General features: G+C 39.8%; 2 protein-coding genes across 3 annotated transcripts in view; both read right to left on the bottom strand.

Moving 5' to 3' along the window:
• gabrg3 (gamma-aminobutyric acid type A receptor subunit gamma3) overlaps window positions 1-4641 on the bottom strand; it is a gene marked incomplete at its 5' end in the record, with an annotated part of 197196 nt that extends 192555 nt beyond the window's left edge. Inside the window, 2 exons of one of the 2 annotated variants that reach the window (XM_079840551.1) lie at window positions 2736-2884; window positions 4363-4641. In XM_079840551.1, coding sequence (XP_079696677.1) covers window positions 2736-2884; window positions 4363-4415 — 202 coding nt within the window. The remainder of the gene's footprint in view (window positions 1-2735; window positions 2885-4362) is intronic. The other variant, XM_079840550.1, reaches the window with a different exon arrangement.
• Window positions 4642-7593: 2952 nt separating this feature from the next.
• The window catches only part of gabra5 (gamma-aminobutyric acid type A receptor subunit alpha5), a gene marked incomplete at its 5' end in the record, with an annotated part of 45356 nt that continues 33769 nt past the window's right edge, over window positions 7594-19180 (bottom strand). Inside the window, 3 exons of the mRNA XM_079840549.1 lie at window positions 7594-9559; window positions 15019-15230; window positions 18906-19058. Of these exons, the coding sequence (XP_079696675.1) occupies window positions 9266-9559; window positions 15019-15230; window positions 18906-19058 (659 nt within the window). The 3' untranslated portion in view covers window positions 7594-9265. The remainder of the gene's footprint in view (window positions 9560-15018; window positions 15231-18905; window positions 19059-19180) is intronic.

Here is a 19180-nt window from a genome sequence, read left to right as displayed (position 1 = left end):
GCCATGTGACCCTTTTAAAAGACAACCTTGTAACTAGATGATTGAGCTTAGCACAGATGGCACCGTGAACATTGGCCGACTTAAGAAGCAAAAAAACAACAAATGAATGCTAAAGAGGGAAGAGTGCCATCCGATGCTAATACCCAGTAGTCAGTGAACCACTGGTCAATTCACTGACAAAATGGACTCTAATGAAAACACAAAGCTGATAAAAACAAGCTCGAAGCAACAGGTTCCCTGCACCCAACTTCCACCCTTCCAGCTAATTCACTTCCACAGATGGACAACCATCCGTTGACAAGCTCCATAAAACACTGACATGTTTAACAGTGACGTTAATGCACTATTAATCACAGGCATTCAGGATAATGTACCGGTCCCATAATCAAATCAAATCTTGTAGACGAGTTTGAGGACAACATCATGGAGAATCAGGAAATTGGCAGTGGCAAGTGCTTACAGAAGCTCCTCTTATCGTAACAGGCATAATAAGAACAGAATAGAAAAATAACCTGAGAGTGCTTTGTACAACCACAGTAAAATGTAATATTATGACAATAACAATGTACAACACACTGTTTTCAGTACAAGGGGATTTCGGAAAATACTCTACAGTAGTCTGCAATGTACCAGCAAAGCTCCAAATGAGGCTCTTTATCCTGTAATCTTTCATTGTTAGCATATTTCACAATACTATGTTGGTGCGCATTTGACAAATAAAACGCAGCATCGGTAGACATTTTATAGAGGACAAAAGGGAAAACAAACTGCATTTAAGTTTCTGCAATAAAATCATCTGCACGGTTTTTCCATAGTGAAAACACAATCAATATGCATCATCTCTCGTCGAGGCGGGTTTACTAAACAATCTTGGGATTTATGCACAAAGAAGATCATTTTCGTGTTAATATCAGGCTGTGTCCAACAAGAATCGGGAAAAGTTTTCAACTAGTGCTGATGTTATAAAGGTACCAGAAGTTCCCGAGGAGTTGTTTGTTTTTAATACTTCATAAATCATCTGTAATAGTGCTATTTGCAGTAATGCTAATTTGCAGGCCCGCTGATTCAATAAACACGAAGCTGGACAGCATAACACGCTATCTTAATACTGAAACGCTGGTGGATAAACAATTATGGACAAGAGGATTCTATTATTTGCACTCTATTCTTGTACTTCAAATGAAACTCAGGTTCAAGAGCTCTTTCTGTTTTCTAGCCACAAATTCTGATAAAAAAAAACAACAAGAAAATGATATTTTTGACTCTGAACAAACCGTCTAAAGTGGAGAGAGAGAGAGAGAGAATGAACAAAAGAGTCTTCTCCCTCTCTCTCTCTCTCTGTGTGTGTGTGTGTGTGTGTGTGTGTGTTGAAACAGAAGGTCCAGTTGTAGAAAGTGTATTAAAGCCCCTTTCATTGACCCACTCTGCACTTGAGTTGACAGATCTGAGACGTGCCCATCACCATCTAAGCTTCTCAGTTTTTATGGACTTCAATGTCAACTGGAATCGTTTTACTTCCTTAGCAGTGTCTCATGTAGCTGTCTTCATACATAGTATCACAGCCATTCAGTGGCATCCTTGATTATTATATAGCAGAACAGTTCTTTCTAGAAAGACCGAGCTACAAAGGGGAAAAACAAAAGCTATTTCACAGCAAGGTGGCTCTGAGGCAATATGCTTGATTTGTGTGGGTTGTTGTAGGTGTGGTGTGTGTGTGTAAGAGAGCACATAAACACTCTTCCTCTTAAAAACCAGACGGTAGTATAAGAAATATAATTTGGAGACTGTCATCCATCAAACATGGAGGTTGTTCTTCTCATTGGAGAGAAACCAAAAACACGTAGAAACGGTACCATTTTTTTGCAGGGATAGGCTTTCTAAAATGCTTCGAATCCAATAGAATGCAATATATCACAACGATGCCACAAAACCAATAACAGACCTGACAGATGTGTCAAGAGCGGTTGTGATGTTCTGCGGTGACATCTCAGATCGAGTACAGAATGCGCTGCTTGAATTGCAGATTGTGATTTCCTCTCATGGCACTCTATTTAGTTGCATTTACAAGAAAATAGCATCAATCTCAACCCTGAGATGTGTTGTTAGCCTGAGTGAAATGACAATTTCATATTATTCTGACGGAATGCCTGAAATTTCCTGTCAGAGGAATCCTGCTCTCATAGAAGCACTCAGTAAGCTAATATAACTCTTGAAACACATGAAAACAAGCAAATATGTGAGATTACATGCAGAAGTGGATTGTAAAGCAGTCCATGAGGCTATTAAGAGTGCTGTATGGTTAAAAATGAAATTCCTGTATACATAAGTAGAAAATATTCCACTGCTCCAGGAATTCAATTACTTAATGTAAAACAATAAACCAGCAGTCTAGCTGTTGCGCACTCTCAATGATTCTCAAACAGTGAATACATTTGACATTTTTATTCTTACTAGTATAAGGAAAATCGTGTCGCTTAGTGTAATTCGCGGGTGTATTCTCCACTCCACAGTACAAAGCGAATGCACTTCACCAGTTTGCAAATGCATGAATTGTCGGGGTAAACACAACAGTCGGACTTTAAAGCAAATTCAATTTACGTATGATATATATTTGTTTGCATATGATGCCTGTAAATGGAGTCTGGATGCCGCAAAGCCGAACTGATTTCAGCACCATGGACAGCTCAACGCAGCTCCACAGTCTTCTCAATGCTCACATCTGCAGAACCACTCACCTCCAATATCCGGGCGCAGCTTTTTGTCATACTCCTTTAGTAAGTTGTTTAGTATTTGCGTTGCGTCTGTCTCGTGGGTTTTGGGGGCTAACATTTGATTCACAGTAACGTCGTCGTACTCGTCATCCTCAGAAGCGACTGTTTGAGAACTAAAGAAACGAAAGAAAAGGCATCACCATTGGGGTCACTGTTTAACATTAGCATTAATGCATTTAACTAAAAGAATATCTGTCAGTATTGAACAGTTAGGCCTTCAGAAATGTGGAATAACTGATGGACATTAGTCACCATTTTCAGACAAAGCTTTCTAGTTTTTTGGACTGGTTAGCAATCAGACAATGGATGTAGAAACCATTTCACAGTTGCACTCGTATAAAAATGACAGTTAAAGGCTGGGTTTCCCAAAGCACTCAGTAGAACTTTACTCACATGTACAGTAAGTAGTATTCTATACGGCATGTTTGCCAAAAGCATCCAAGTAAATGAATATTATTAACAGCATTAACAACACATAAGTCCATTACATCCTACTTAAAATGGACATTCATCTGTTTTCCACATTTTAACAGAGACGAGAGGGCTAATTAAATTATATTAATAGATTTGGATCATTGCAAACCATTGTACTACCAAATATACTGTGTATATCTACATGACTACTTTCTGAAGGCCTACTTTGACAAGTTTAAGAAACTAATTGCAATAAAGAGGCAATATATTCTTCATTATGAAAGATATTTTCCAAGTTTAAATAAATACAACATACACTTGGCGAGTTAATTGGCTTAATTATTATTACTAGAAAATATTCATAATACATATTAGGTGTTTTCGTTAGTGTTGTGTCAGTAGAGATTAAACAAAAGATAGAAAGAGAAATGGATTTAGAAATAAAATGACCAGTTTGACACTATTAATAGGTAAACTGATCGAAGAATCCATACATTTCTAGAAATACACAATAAATAATTAATGTTAACAAAGGGCTACTCCAGAAGCCTTGTCTGTACCATAACAGACACATGGACACATATTGCAAGATGCATGATGCACACATCGCGTGCAAATTATTCATCACAATTTGAGCCAGTTCCTACCATAATATCTATAATTCGTTTCAGAACTTTTTATTAACTTTCAGCACCTCGACAAAATGGCAATCAATATCCACGTTTTCCATTTTCACGCTATTTTTGGGTTAGGAAGACAAACTTTTGGACACACTTAGTTCAGCGCCTTTGGAAGTAACGACGCTCACAGGCGTTATCTCTCCAGCTAAATAACGTACGACGGTAGTACAAATTATTTTAAAAGCGTCATTTGCTATGCTATCAGGAAACCCACCTAAAAACCGATCGCACAGTTTACACCCACAACAGAGATGCTGTTTTGAAGACATGACAGTAGAGTTGAGTCTTACAAAAACGCTGACAAAAAAAAGACCTATGCGAAGAATGAAACAAACGCACACAAATCAAAAGACTTGTTAAACTTAGGTGCTCAGCGCGTGCATCACATTATATGGCATCAGCCGATAGACTATGCATAAGAAATCTGCAACGGATAAACATTATCCTTATGAACAATTAATTCATGTCAAGACAAAGAGGGTAGCAACGCCACTTACCATGCACGAAACACTGACAGAAGTAAGAAGTAGAGGAACAATTTGGTGGACATGTTTTAGGTGAGATTGACTCCGTGTTGAATGTGCCACACTGCACGGAGACTCTTCTAAGAAGGGGAAAAAAATAGTGACAGAGCTGCAGCCTTTTCTTCCAGGCTCAATTAAAAACAGTGGCGAGTGGTCTAGGTTATAGACAGTCCAACGGGAACGGGAAGACCTCCTCGGCTTAGTGTCCGGTGCTTAAAGTTCACTTACATTGGCAATTAACGAGATCAAATAATAGAAGAGCCCCTCCTGCTCCTTGAAGTTGCGCTGCCTTAGATTGCACCAGCAGATACACATACTGACGTTCGCGCAGAGGCAGAGCGCAAACTTCCAAAGTGGACACACGTTCAAACCTCTAACGCATCCGTTAGTTTCTCCAAATTACGTCATAAAAACAAAGTCTGCTTTCCCAGACGCTTCCGCGGAACTTGAGATCCTCTTCGGGTACATCTGAAACGTTCAACGTCAGAACGCTTCGAGGAGAGACGTTAAGAAGCGGCTGTTTACAGTATCGCTATCAGCTAGGTAAACGATTACCGCGCGGACTGTGTTCGAAATGAAAATTGGCGCATAATTGCTGCAATTACTTGGCACGTGCATTGATCGCAGTGCGATTAACCCGATAATAGAGCAAGATTGAGGGTGAAGAAAATGTCATCATCCAATTTGGAGTCGAATTAATTACCACAGGGTATTATTCATTGCATTCTGACGTTTCTGGTATAAATATGAGTGCCTTATTGCCTGTGAAATGTCATTTCTTTATTTATTTATTTTACTATCTGACTCTGATATACATAACTACTGCTGCTAATTTAACCTTTAAAGCTGGAGAAATGTCTATCCGTACTTTGTCTTCGCATTGTTGTGTCTGTATGAGCAGGTGCACATATGCAGTATAATATTTGAGAGACAGCGCCGACATTTATCACCACAGGCAGCTCCCAGCCGCCCACGCACTTTGGAAAAAAACAAGCCCCTTTCTCTCTGGCTTTGCTCTGCCTGTTGTGAGATTTTTTTTCTCCTGACTTCTCTCTAGAAAGTTCAGTATCTCAGTACGCTTAAAAACCGCCAAAGGCGAATCTACTTTTGATTATTTAAGTATTTTGTCGTTTTGACAAAGAAATAAGACAATATTAATAAATAAATAACGAAAGCTGAAGTTTTTTAGTTTTTGCTTTACTAGCGTCAAACAGGTTTCCTAAATCATTGCCATTGGTCAGCAAACAGATCGTCCCGCCCCAAACACACGCCATTGGTTGTGCTTGTCGGCGAATGTTTGGTAGCATCACAATTATTAGCCTAAAATGGATTTCTTATACCGGTAATTATCTCTGAATATAGGATAAAGTATTTTAACCTATAATAAATGACACGCTTCAGCTTTCATAACACGTAAAACTCATTCGCGTTGTTTTCAAGTTCTTATGACGGGTATGGTGTCTCCCTTTTTGGGTTAGTGAGAGCATGAACTCGGCCGGTTCAAATGCATGATAGAGTATCCTCTTGTGGCTGATTACAGTAATGCAGATTGGAAGTGCAGCACACAGTTTACCACAGTACATACTAAACCAAACACAGTGGAAGAACAAAAAAAAGGAGTGCAGCTAACCCAAAGAAAACTCACTAGAATGGAAAACGTAACAATCAAAGTAGTGCCAGACCTTCTAGTGGAAAAAAAAGTGCACTTATTAGACCTCTTTGAATTCAAGGAAACGAATGCACAACAAAACCCTGTACAAGTCAAATGAATACAATCAAGTAGGAAAATGATTGATGTTAAATGGATGGAAACAAAGACTATAACAATGCAAGGCTGTTTTGAATATTTAAAGCATTGCCAGTTTTGGCATTTCTATGCTTAAATTGTGGATGCTCAATGTGTTCTCTGTCACTTTCAAAAGTATTCCATGTTAACAATCATGCCACTGCCACTTTAAATGGTTTTCAGCTGTCATCTCTGCACAATAGATTAAATCAAAATAGTGACATAACCAAACCCTTTTTGATAAGAAAATGCATTTTCAGCTTTAGGATATGCAATCTATGTCGTTTCCCCCTTCTTAATAATAAAATGAAAGCAACTGGGTATCTATCCACGATACAAACATAAATCTGTAATGACAGCTTCTAAACTCTACGCTAGCGGAATTCCGGTCCGGCACCAGGAATAGGATCCCAAGCTCTCACTCCGCCACTCAGGGGATTAAAGGTTTAAAGTCCATTGGCATGCTGTGCATTATTGTGTGAGGGATGAGTTCAGTATATTGGAGTGGCTTACGCTTGCCTTACATGTAATAAAATGAAGTAAAGTCTTTCTGCGAGCCCTCAACAAGAGCGTGACATGTCAAATAAACATCCGTGTAGCAACAGCATGGTTTAACATTCATAAAGCTTGCTTTAAAATGGTGACAAAAAAAATGTACATGTGTAGAATACACACATTTAATTTGTATATTCTATGTACAGGTCATCACACAATGAGCACAGCTGCCAGCGTCCAGCAATATGCTAGTGTATAGCGCTGTCAATGCAAAAATGCAGTCACTTGGTTGCATTGGTGCTATTTTAATTTGCTACCATGTATAGGAGCACTGGATGGAGAAAGCAACTTAAGTGAAGCTAAATCCTTCTCTAACAGATGTGGGCCAGATGTTGCCGGCACACAGGACCAGAGGAAGGATTCCGCATCCTCCCTGCTCCAGGAACTCTGGTCTTGATGTGTGCATCCGTGTTTGCTCGCACGTGTGTGTGTGTGTGTGTGTGTGTGTGTGTGTGTGTGTGTGTGTGTGTGTGTGTTTTGTATAATCCCAGGAGTAATCCCAGGAAGAATCCTTCTTCCAGTTACAGTGGTTTCTGCAGCAACTGTTCCATTAGGAAAATATCATGCTAAGCTTCATGTGGACAGTCTTATTGCCGTGATCCTGCGAACAGCAGCCATGAACCCAATAAACATAAAACCCCTACAATCTCATGGCACAAGGTCCAGCGTCAAGCAAACAAAAACAAGCAACATATTATTTTGGATGTAAATAAAGTCCTTGTTGATCTTCGTTCCTTTAACTGAGCTCATCTATGTGGGAAGGGGGAACATTTCCTTGGGGGTCACTAAAATACTAGGTCAGGTTAATTCTAAAGATGGCAATTAAGAAATGTCTTTGGACAGAAGTAATCACAGCACTTGGTCAAGAAACATATCAGGCAGAATTTATTGCTTCAGACATGTATGCTTTGAGGAACAGCTGTACATTTCTGGAAACATCCATTGTTGTAAAAGGGCACATTACTGACTCACTTGAACTCTTTTCATGATTCATTCTCCTATAGGCCTGGGTGGCATACAGAGGAAGCTGAGCTTAATGGCTCTTGTAGTTGGCCTCTTAATGAGCTACACATCATCCATTGGGTCACTTGTTCTTTGTGCCATCTCACGTCCATGTAACAAGTTCAGAATAGAATGATTACAGGATAAAAACCGAATCTTCCCGAGTCACATGTTCGCAGTTACAAGGTCACTGTTCTCTCCTCCGTGTAATTCCCCAAGTAAGTAGCCATGCATTTCAGTTGAAGGCCAGAGATGACATTATGGTGACATTTCCATTTTAACATGCTTGACAACAGCAGGTTCCACCTTTCTACTGTTTGTCTGACCGTCTCATTTCCTGCCGTTACGTTTTTAGTATCTGAACAAAAAAAATTAATTGTTCTTTGTAAATGTTTCTTTCGTTTTGTTTTCAGAACTTTTTCCCTGATCATTTCACATTAGTCTTGGGGGCGCAAAAACATTTAAGGCTTTTGCTGACTCGTTCCGAAGTCAAAACCCACTGACCAATTTACAACACAGAGAAAAGTAAGAAAATGGCCTAAACAGCATGAAAAGCCAAGTTAAAAACTATTAACTGTAAATAAATGGCATATTCTGTCAAAGCCTACAATATTTCACAATACAATCTGCGTTTCCCCCATCGGCAAGCTAGCTCCCGTTCGTGTCGCGTTGGCTGCACATTAGAGTAGCAGCAGAACCGTTTTCAGCTCTTCCTCTCTAATGTTAAGCCGCATCTACATTAAAAGCAAAGCATACACAAGCTATGTACAAATGATTCAAAAGTCCCTTGTTCACCTTGCAGAATAGTATGGTCTAACGTGTGAAAATCTGCCCAAGGTGCACAATTCTATTTAGCTACTTCAAAAAAGCGTAGAAAAAAATGACAAAGGAAAGTGAAATCAGTAATTGCGGGACATTCCAGAGCACTCGTATGAAGTAATCCCTCTGAAGGCAACATTTTTAGCATGGCTAAAACTTAGCATAGCATCTGTCTGCCTTACACAACTGATGCTAAAGCTATTAAACATAAAGAAGAGAAGCCTCAAGTCCATTAATACAAAGCACGGGTTTCATTATAAGCAATTACCCATTACGACATAGTAGAAAAACGTTTTTTGCATAGCATTTGGCCTTGCTGTACTTCTTTTCATAAATCATTTTTATTCTGTGATAAATGTTGATGCCAAATGCATTAATTGTTTTGTCCAGGTCCTTTGGAAACTTTTCATGAAGGAAATGGTAGCTTGTATGGCACTCGTTTCATTGTAAGATGAATGCGATAACCAGTGGAATCCAGGGAAATATAAAACAAGAAGTCAAGGCAAATATGGCAATTATATTCCCATGCAATTTATGATATCAGGAGGGAAATGCAACAAGAGCTCTCCTCTTATAGGTAAGCGTAGTGGGATGTGCAGTAAATGAGTGCTCGTCGTCATTTTTTGCAAGGTTAGCTTGTCGCTGAATACTGAAGTGGAGAAGAAAAAGAGGCTGTGAAGGGAATGTTGCGGGGGCATCGGTATTTTGTGTGGGTTAAACGGCACCTTTAATCACCGGTTCCCTGTTGAGGTATGTGGCCCAGTAGACCAAGTTAAAAGTCCCAAAGAGGACCGGGAACACTATCCGGGACATCTTGTCAATTTTGCTGACGCTGTTGTAGGTCTTTTTGGGGTCCATTGCGGGTTTGGCCTCAGCGCTCTTCAACTGAACTGTGGTGCTGTTGGAGATGGTGGAGATGGCCGCATCCTTTGTGATGTTGGGGGTGAAGTTAACTCCGGATGAACAGGCATTGTTTGGCTTTTTGGAGAGCGCCAGTGGGTCTTTTTTCTGTGGTGGAGAAAGGTGAGGAGAAGATATTGTTAGAGTCAGGAGATTTTAAACAAGATTGTCAGTGTAAGAATGAAGCTCCTAACTATCTGTCTGGAGAAAGCCCAGGTAATGAACCACTTTGAAGGTCGTAAACTTCTAATTAAAGGTGAAATAGTAAAATACAGTCAGGGTTAACAGAGATCTAATTCTAAACATTAAACAATGGCCTCTGCAGGGCCAGCAGAAGAGATTCATTAATAAAGCAACAGTATAATAAAGATGCGGTTCAGACAGTGGATTGAACTTGATTTACTCAAGAGTATGTGCAAGTGATTTTGAGGCAGTTTTGAAGTGAAATGTAATTTAGTTTATCACAGTAATCTTCTGTTCTCAGTCAGTGAGACATTGGACAAATGTTCATCTGCAGAAGCTATAATGCTTTCAAGGATTTTTCTTCACAATTAGTATAATTGCTTTAGATTGAAGAGAAGAAGTGGTTACAGCTTTAAAAATCCTGCATATATCCAGTATGTTCAGGTGGGCAGAGGTAATCGGTCACCATCCCAGTGGACAAAAGGATCTGAGTTGCTTCTAGCAACCCCATTTACTTTAGTATTCATCTTGGCTTAAAGGAGTAGAGCTTTCAAACTCAAAAGAGATGGAAAGCCACGATTAAAATAGTCCAATCAAGTCTATATGCTATGTCAAACTCATTAGAGAAGTAGCGATGCCTGATTTGAAAACAAGTCTTTTCAATGAACCATTTGATCCAGTTCACAACACCTAAACTGGATCAAATTGGAAAGATCCATTCTCGAGTTCAACTCACAGATTTTATGATCTGGTCACAGCAGTTAACAGCTCACTGGAAAGAAATATTTTCATTGAATTGCTGTAAAGAATTCAGAACACATAGATACACTACATACAAACATATACTACCGTTCAAAAGTTTGGTCAGTAATATTTTGAATGAAATTAATACTTTTATTCAGCAAGGACATATTAAATGGACTTTAAACTTAAACTATTAAACTTTCAAAAAAAGTTCAAAAAACTTTTTATTATTTTTATTATTTTTTTTTTTACCTTTGTTGATCTTTTTTGTATTCAATGTACTGTTTCTCTCTTTTTCATTTACATTTAGTGTAATATCTTAATACAAAAAGCCCTTCTAGGGACAGGTGTTGCGAATTAGCCTTTGGCTATAAACACTATGATGCTGGCATGAGATTGCTTAAAGAAGATAAACTATGTTTACTGTATCTGTCCATATTAAATAAACTATAAATAAATACATTTAATTTATCAAAAGTGACATTAAAGACTAAATTGTTACAAAAATTATTTAAAATAAATGCTGTTCTTTTGAACTTTTTATTCATCAAGGAATGCTGAAGCTTTATACAAGCTTTATACAAAAATATTAAGCAGCACAACTGTTTTCGACATTGATAATAAGAATAAATGTTTCTTGAGCATCAAATCAGCATATTAGAATCAGTTCTGAAGGATCGTCCCAGGTTGTGTATGCAACCAGGTTCCCTGAGAAGGGAACAAGATGCTGCGTCTTAGTTTTGGCACTATGGGGAACGCATGACCGGTGTCTGAAGCATGTGTTTTACCAAACTGCAATATTCATTGGAAAGCCTGTGAGTATAAAAGGGTGCCTATATTACTCATCATCAACTCTTTTGTCAGAAGAAGACGTGCAGGCAAGCCTGAGGCATGGCAATGAGAAGCAGCGTCTTGTTCGCCCTTCTCAGGGAACTTGTGGTGTTTTTCCACTGCATGGTACGGCTCGCTACGTTCGACTCGGGCTCGGCCTGCTTCGCTTTTCCGCTGCGTGATACAACTCGGTTCGGCATGGCTAGGCTCGCTTTGCCTCGGTTTGTTTTTCCACTGCAGTTAGTACGATTTCTCTCGGACCAATCAGTGATATGCAGTGTTTACATGTCACATTTTAGTATTGGTACGGCACGTTTGGAACCTCAACCGAGGTGGTACTATTTAAGCAAGTCATACTGAGCCATACCTAGCCATACCGTGCAGTGGAAAAGTGCCAAAAAGTTAACCGTACTGAGCTGTACCATGCAGTGGAAAAGCGCTAAAGTGAGCCATACCGAGCCGTACCATACAGTGGAAAAGTACCATTGGTTGCATATGCAACCTGGAGATGTTCCCTTTCGAAGTGAAACTTAGATACTGTGTTGGCGGTATGGAGAATAAATACAGACTATGCCATGCTGAATGGGTGCCTGCCTGACTAAGCTGTGAATTTGCACAAACACATTAGGCATACCATTAAATGACTCTACGGAACTCGGCTGGAGTCAAGAGCGCGTCAACCCCAAGGGCGCATCCTATGTGACTTGCAAAAAGCTATGTAGTGACGCTACTCCCAATATCCCCGGGTGCTAAGGAAAAAATGCTCGGCTGGGTTGAAGTATGCCTCGCAATCACCTTAACAATACTACCTGAGAGGCTCTTAGGGCGCAGCCTACCAAAGGGTGCATGCATGCATGCCAAAACCTTGTTCATTAGGGCCCCAGCATAGACAAGTATTGGTAGCTGTTTTTTTGTTTGATGTAGCCCATAACTCGTTAAATGTAGCCCAACTCCATAATGCCCAAGCTACAACCTTCAGTATTGACCCCAAACCAAGGAGGAGCCTACATCTCTATCATCATTCAGGATGGTAGGCAAAAAAGAGAAAGACATATTGTATTTTGCTTATTAACTCTCATTGACTAAACTCTATACCCAAAAGCAGCTGCAGGGGAGCTTAGACACTACTTTAAAACACTGGAGGAGATAAGCTCATACCCTGACTTGAGTTGACAGTTCTCACAAGACCCGTTATAACTAGTTTGCCGTTAAACTATTTTATGTGAAAATAACAAGAAGGGACAGCCCACAGGCAATCTACCTCAACTCTCAACATGGATCATACTAAAGAGGCCTAAAAAGCACCCAACCAAAAGGGGAGTGATATCCATACTTCAAGACTCAACAGTAGTTGGGGAGGGAGGTAAACAAATTAGAGGGATTCTCTACTTCCCACATAGCTCCATTCACCCTGCATCAATCCTAAGGTGGCACCTGTCTAGAGTGAGCAGGCGAAGGGAACTGGATATTCTCAGAGAGCGACCGCTCTCCAGCCCCTCACCGAATGCATGAATGTGCCAGCATGCATAACTTTCTTTTTACTACTCTTAGAGTGACAGAGAGACATTTATTCTTAAAAACAAAACCTACTCAATACCTTTGTAAATCCACCCTCTAGAACTACTGAAGAAGTTTACTCCAGTTAAAAAAAAGGCAACTGGAACAAGAAGAGGTGCACCATCTCACTGCGACCATCCTTCTTAACCATTACCTCAACAGTGCTTAACATCAAGTATTGCACTGGATCAGATAACGGGTCACAATTATTGCAAAACACGTCACTTCCATCATCAGTCCAGCTTCTGATCCTGACGCTTAACCTCTTGTGCCCCAGTGCCCTTCACTTATTTTTCCAATCACTTTCTATCAATCGTCTCCCTGAGGTAGTGTCTCTTCCTCTTGGCATCAGGCCTGGTCTCTCCTCTTCTGCTGGCGCTTGCCTTCTGACCCTGCCTCCAGCTGTCTGAAGATGGGCCAGGAGAATTGGTGGCAATGGAAGGCAAAATTAACTGAAATGATAGCAGCGGCTGTTTGTTTGGTGGCACGGAAGGCCAAGTCTATGGTGTGGCGTAGCTCAGCGCCCACTTCAGGAGACAATTCCTGCCCTTGATCCAAATCTCTCAGCACATATGCCTGCAGAACAGTCATTGTGTGCACCACCAGCCTGACCCGCACCTTACTATCCAACTGCAAGGTGGTCTGTAACTGTTTAGACCGGAGTCTTCAACGAGGATGCCTTACTCTGCAAGAGATTTCTAGTCTAGTCTTCACATATCCCTGCTTGAATAATCCTTCCACATTTACATATTCGGAAATGGGAAAAGGATTGTTTAATATGGTTTCTTAAAGGATCTCCTCACCTCAGTGTGATGATCCAGGAAAAATGGAAGGCTTACAGGGGAGGGACGATCATGGCCCGCCAAGAATCGCTCATTGAGTCTACCATGAGCAACTTCCTGTTTCTCGCTCTCTTCGCCCTTTCCCACAACATCCAGCAACTCAGAGCTAGATGGCACCAGTAACATGCGCTCTGCTAGTTTGGAAGATGCCAACAAATGGGCTTCCTGATCAAGCAGAATGCTCGAGTCAGCAATCGAGGATTAAGAAAGCGAAAAACCTTTTTGAATTCCTCAGCCAGCTAAATTTGCTGTCCCCACAATTTAAGTCTCCGGGCCAACTTGGCAACAGTGGGACCCGAATCGCAGGGTGCAGACACTTGTCCCTTATCCCTCGAGAAGAGGCTTCCTCACCACACATGCTCCGCTCCCAAGCAAACAACGTAAAGATTGTCCTCAGGTGTCATAGAAAGAGGACACGGAGGCATGCAATTTCTAAAGCATTTGCTGCTTGTTTTCTCCATAACTCGTCTGTTATCACACGCTAAAAACAAATTATTATTATTTTTTTTTAGTGTAATACAGGCGCCCTTTTATACTCACGGGCACTCAGCTTGTGACATTATGGACTGTTGTCAGCCAATTAATATTTTGCAGTGGTTACATGAGGGCATTTTAAATTGCAAAATATTTTTTTTTCCACAAAGTTACAGTTTTTACTGTATTTTTTATCAAATTTGTGTATAAATATAAACCATAATGCCAATAATGAATAGTCTTTTATCTACATCACTTCGCGCTCTTGCCTAAAGAAGGCCCCCACAGCAGTGATTTTGGGCTTTTAGAAAGACTCCTCAGCAGGAGAGGAGGAATAAGCTGATGTTTGATAAAAAAAGTGAGGGTGACATTTAAGAAAGCTGTGCTGGATGTCCAGATCTGACCTTCAGAGGTCTGACTGTAGAGCCTTTACTAACACACTCACCACAGTGACATGTGCACTGACCGCTTTTTGAATTCTGTTTGTCCAGTGCGAATGAAAAATTACCACCTGGGTGAAAATGGATCTTGCATAAGGAGAAACCTGGCATTTACATGTACATCAAACAAGCAGCTCTGAGAAATTTCAATGAAGTGTCTGGTCTGAAGGGCATTCTGGGTAAAGGCTAAAAATTGATCCTGTAGAATTTCTAAATGTGACATCAATCAGCAGCTAACACAAATGCAGCACATCTAATAAAGCCGTTGACATGAGTTAGTGTCACCCTTTCAAATGTTGTGACTGAGCACTCTCAAGCTGTTCAGGTGTCTCAAAACAATTAGAAAAAGCACATTATATAACCGTTTCGAGGGATGCAATGTATTGTAACCTTCACATCAAACAGAACTGAACTGTCATGTTATGCAACTGCACTCAATAAAGACTCTTTCTGAGAGATGAACATCACATACACACTCAAAAACATACTAACTTACTTTAGGTTGCTGAGCTTCCAGGGCCTTCTTTCCATCCCATGCCCAGCTGCGTTTAGTAAAGTAGTTGACTGTGGCAAACTCGATAAGCGCTGAAAACACGAAGGCATAGCAAACGGCAATGAACCAATCCATGGCGGTGGCGTACGCCACTTTGGGAAGAGAGTTGCGGGCGCTGATGCTGAGGGTGGTCATGGTCAACACTGTGGTCACACCTGTGGATGATCAAACACAGATATTAAGCATATTATACAATAAAAGATCTCTAAAGCAAAATAAATAAATTTGCTACTGGTCAAAAGTTCGGAACAATTACGTTTTTTACAAGAACTGTCTTATGCACTCAGAGGCTGCATTTATATGATCAAGAACACAGTAAAAACAGTAATACTGTGAAATATTGTCACAATTTAAAATGAAATTTCTATTTCAATATATTTCAAAAATCGAATTTATTCCTGTGATGACAAAGCTGAATTTTCATTGTTACATAATCCTTCAGAAATCATTCTAACATGCTGATTTGGTGCTCAAAAAACATTTCTCATTAAAATCAATGTAAAAACATGCTTAACATTTTAAAGAAATCCATGATATAATACAATTGAGATAAAAACATTTAAATTAATTAATTAATTCACCAAGGATGCATTAAATGTATAGACATTTAATATTACATTTATAGATATTTAATGTTACAAAAGATTTCTTTGACTAAGCCCCAAATCAGCATATTAGAGTTATTTCTGAAAAGTCCTGTGAAGTAATTGCTGCTGAAAATTCATCTTTGCCATCACAGAAATAGAAACATAATAAGCAAAAAGAAAACGGTTGTTTTAGATTGTAATAATATATTTTACAATACTACTGTATTTACTGTGTTTTTGATCAAGTAAATGCAGCTTTGATGAACATATGAGACTTCCTTCAAAAACATAAAAAAAATCGAAATTATTCCAAACTTTTGAACAGTAGTGTAAATCAAAACTATAACATAATATAATCTAAATCCTTAAAGTTTGCATCTTTGTAAGACACCATAAATCTTAATTTAAAAAAAGGGTATTTCTTTAAAAATATATGTGTTAGACTATAATTTATGTTTTAAATGTATGTAAAACTATAACTTCTTCATGCAATGCATATATAATGCTTTTAAAATAAAATGTTTTGTGTGCAGAAAATGATCGCAGTAATCCATCAAAACAATTTCAGTCATTTTGTGAATGCCGCTACCAGTGAGCAGGGAACATAATTCTTTTAATATTTAAAATACTTTGCATGAATAAAATATTGGTTCATGAATCATAAACTCATCTTAACAACAAAACAAAGCGAACCAGCTGGAAATACTGACATTAAAATCATTTCATTCCCAGAAATGTGGTTTATTCTATCAAATAATTTTTTTTTTTTAGGAAAAGGTAACAATTAAGGGTCAAACACAGCATCAGTGCAGTTCAAATATAACTGTTTTTAATATCTAACATGCCCTTAGAGGGACAGTATCATTAATAATTGTTTATGCAAAGCACCTGTGAATAGTTCTGGAGATTTGCTGAAGGAGCGGAGGTGTTCTGTCCCTGTCAGAGGGTGATCTGCAGATCGCCCCAGGCAGCAGACCCAGAGACTTTTAGACATAAATAGCTGTGGTACTACAGTCTCTTAGGCATACGGCTCCGGGATTTCTCAGCCTCGGGCTATGCAAATAAAATACTGTCACATGTGCGATATCAGCGAGCGGGTCTTTGAGCCTCTGTTCATGGATATTTGTATATGTATGTGTGTGAGAAAGCGTTATGTTTTGATGTATCCTTTGTTGGCCAGTCATAGAGATGTTGTTTGCGTGGGCACATATTCCTTGTGGACTGTCTGCTTGCTTATTATTGCTGATTATTGCCAAGATACAATTCAAGGCCTCAGAATTAAATTGGAATGGCGGTTTGAATTCAGAAACAGTCATCTGAGTGGATTAGTTCTTCATTCCCTCTGATTGTATCAGTCAATTCTGATTTCCATTTTGATGAGAATTATCGATGTATAAAGCAAAACACTAACTGATGGCCAAAAGGAGCAACAGCTAAGAATCCATACATGCTAGGTGAATGAAAAGGGAATATATAAAAGGGAGCGAATATCTGATACTATGAAGTACACTATAATGAGTTTTTAAAGGTGCAATCAGTGTGTTTTTATGAGAGATTTATAATCACTGGAAAAAATCTGTTAGCATAATTTTTTTAAGAAATCACATAAAATATGAATACTATAAGGATAATTTTGGATTCACTCATTAGATGGAGGCCCGGTCCATGTCAAATAAAAGTTTTATTTTGAAAAAAAATCTGAATTATCAAACAAAAAAAATTGAAAGCTATTAGCACAAGCACAAGCATTAGCATTAACGTTAGCATATTCTTTTAAAGCCAATCACCTGAGCTGCCTTTTTTACTTTCAGTTTGTTTATTTATTTATTAAAGTTTGTTAAACGTTAGCGGGTTCCCACCTCCTTCTTAACATGACTACGAACTGTGTTACAATCTCTTCATCACGGCACCTGTTAGTGGGTGGGATATATTAGAAAGCAAGTGAACATTTTGTCCTCAAAGTTGATGTGTTAGAAGCAGGAAAAATGGGCAAGCGTAAGGATTTGAGCGAGTTTGACAAGGGCCAAATTGTGATGGCTAAACGACTGGGTCAGAGCATCTCCAAAACTGCAGCTCTTGTGGGTGTTCCTGGTCTGCAGTGGTCAGTATCTATCAAAAGTGGTCCAAGGAAGGAACTGTGGTGAACCGGCGACAGGGTCATGGGCGCCAAGGCTCATTGATGCACGCTGGGAGCGAAGGCTGGCCTGTGTGGTCCGATCAAACAGACGAGCTACTGTAGCTCAAATTGCTCAATAAGTTAATGCTGGTTCTGATAGAAAGGTGTCAGAATACACAATGCATCGCATTTTGTTGTGTATGGGGCTGCATAGCCGCAGACTAGTCAGGGTGCGCATGCTGACCTGTCCACCTCCAAAAGCACCAACAGTGGGCACGTAAGCATCAGCACTGGACCACGGAGCGATGGAAGAAGGTGGCCTGGGGGACACATGGCACCAGGATGCACTATGGGATGAAGGCCAGCCGGCGGTTCCTGAGCGCCGCTCAGGAAAAAAGGCAGCTCAGGTTCACCACTATGGGATGAAGGCCAGCCGGCGGAGGCAGTGGGATGCTTTGGGCAATGTTCTGCTGGGAAACCTTGGGTCCTGCCAACCATGTGGATGTTACTTTGACACGTATAACCTACTTAAGCATTGTTGCAGGCCATGTACACCCTTTCATGGAAACGGAATTCCCTGGTGGCTGTGGCCTCTTTCAGCAGGATAATGCGCCCTGCCACAAAGCAAAAATGGTTGAGGAATGGTTTGAGGAGCACAACAACGAGTTTGAGGTGTTGACTTGGCCTCCAAATTCCACAGATCTCAATCCAATCGAGCATCTGTGTGATGTGCTGAACAAAAAAGTCCGATCTGGCACTTGGTGCCAGATACCACAGCGCACCGTCAGGGGTCTAGTGCAGTCCATGCCACGACGGGTCAGGGCTGTTTTGGCAGCAAAAGGGGAACCAACACAATATTACATATGCTATAGGTCATATTATGCCTGATCGGTGTATATATATATATGAATGAAAATTATAAATGTTATCTTGGCAACTAACTGAAATAATTAAGTTGAAGTCCTAAATTTCTTCTCCTAAAAAGATAAAAAAATGTGATCTCAATGTAGCAGCTTCCATGAGGGAACGACCCGATTCATGTGGAATAAAAAAAGCAGCTTTTTTAAAGACTTCCTGTATAAAATCAGAATTACCAACAAACAAACAAAAAATTAGGAAGCACTAACCGAAGACAGTCCTGGCAGGGACAGATTCACGGTTGAGCCAGAATGAGACTTGGGACAGAATGACAGTCATGAAGCAGGGCATGTAAGTCTGAATCACAAAGTAACCGATCTTCCTCTTCAGGTAGAAATGGGCCATCATGACTGTGTATTGACCTGCAGAGGGAACAATGAAAAGAAGAATGAAATGAGAGAAGGGATGAGAATAGAAAACACTGATGGAAAAATAAGTAAGAGAAGAAATAAAGGGACTAAGAGAGGGAGGGATAGAGTGTGAT

Source organism: Gobio gobio (assembly GCF_949357685.1).
Source record: "Gobio gobio genome assembly, chromosome: 17".
NCBI lineage: Eukaryota > Metazoa > Chordata > Actinopteri > Cypriniformes > Gobionidae > Gobio > Gobio gobio.
Note: the sequence above shows the minus strand (reverse complement) of the source record. Positions and strands in the feature narration are given on the sequence as shown.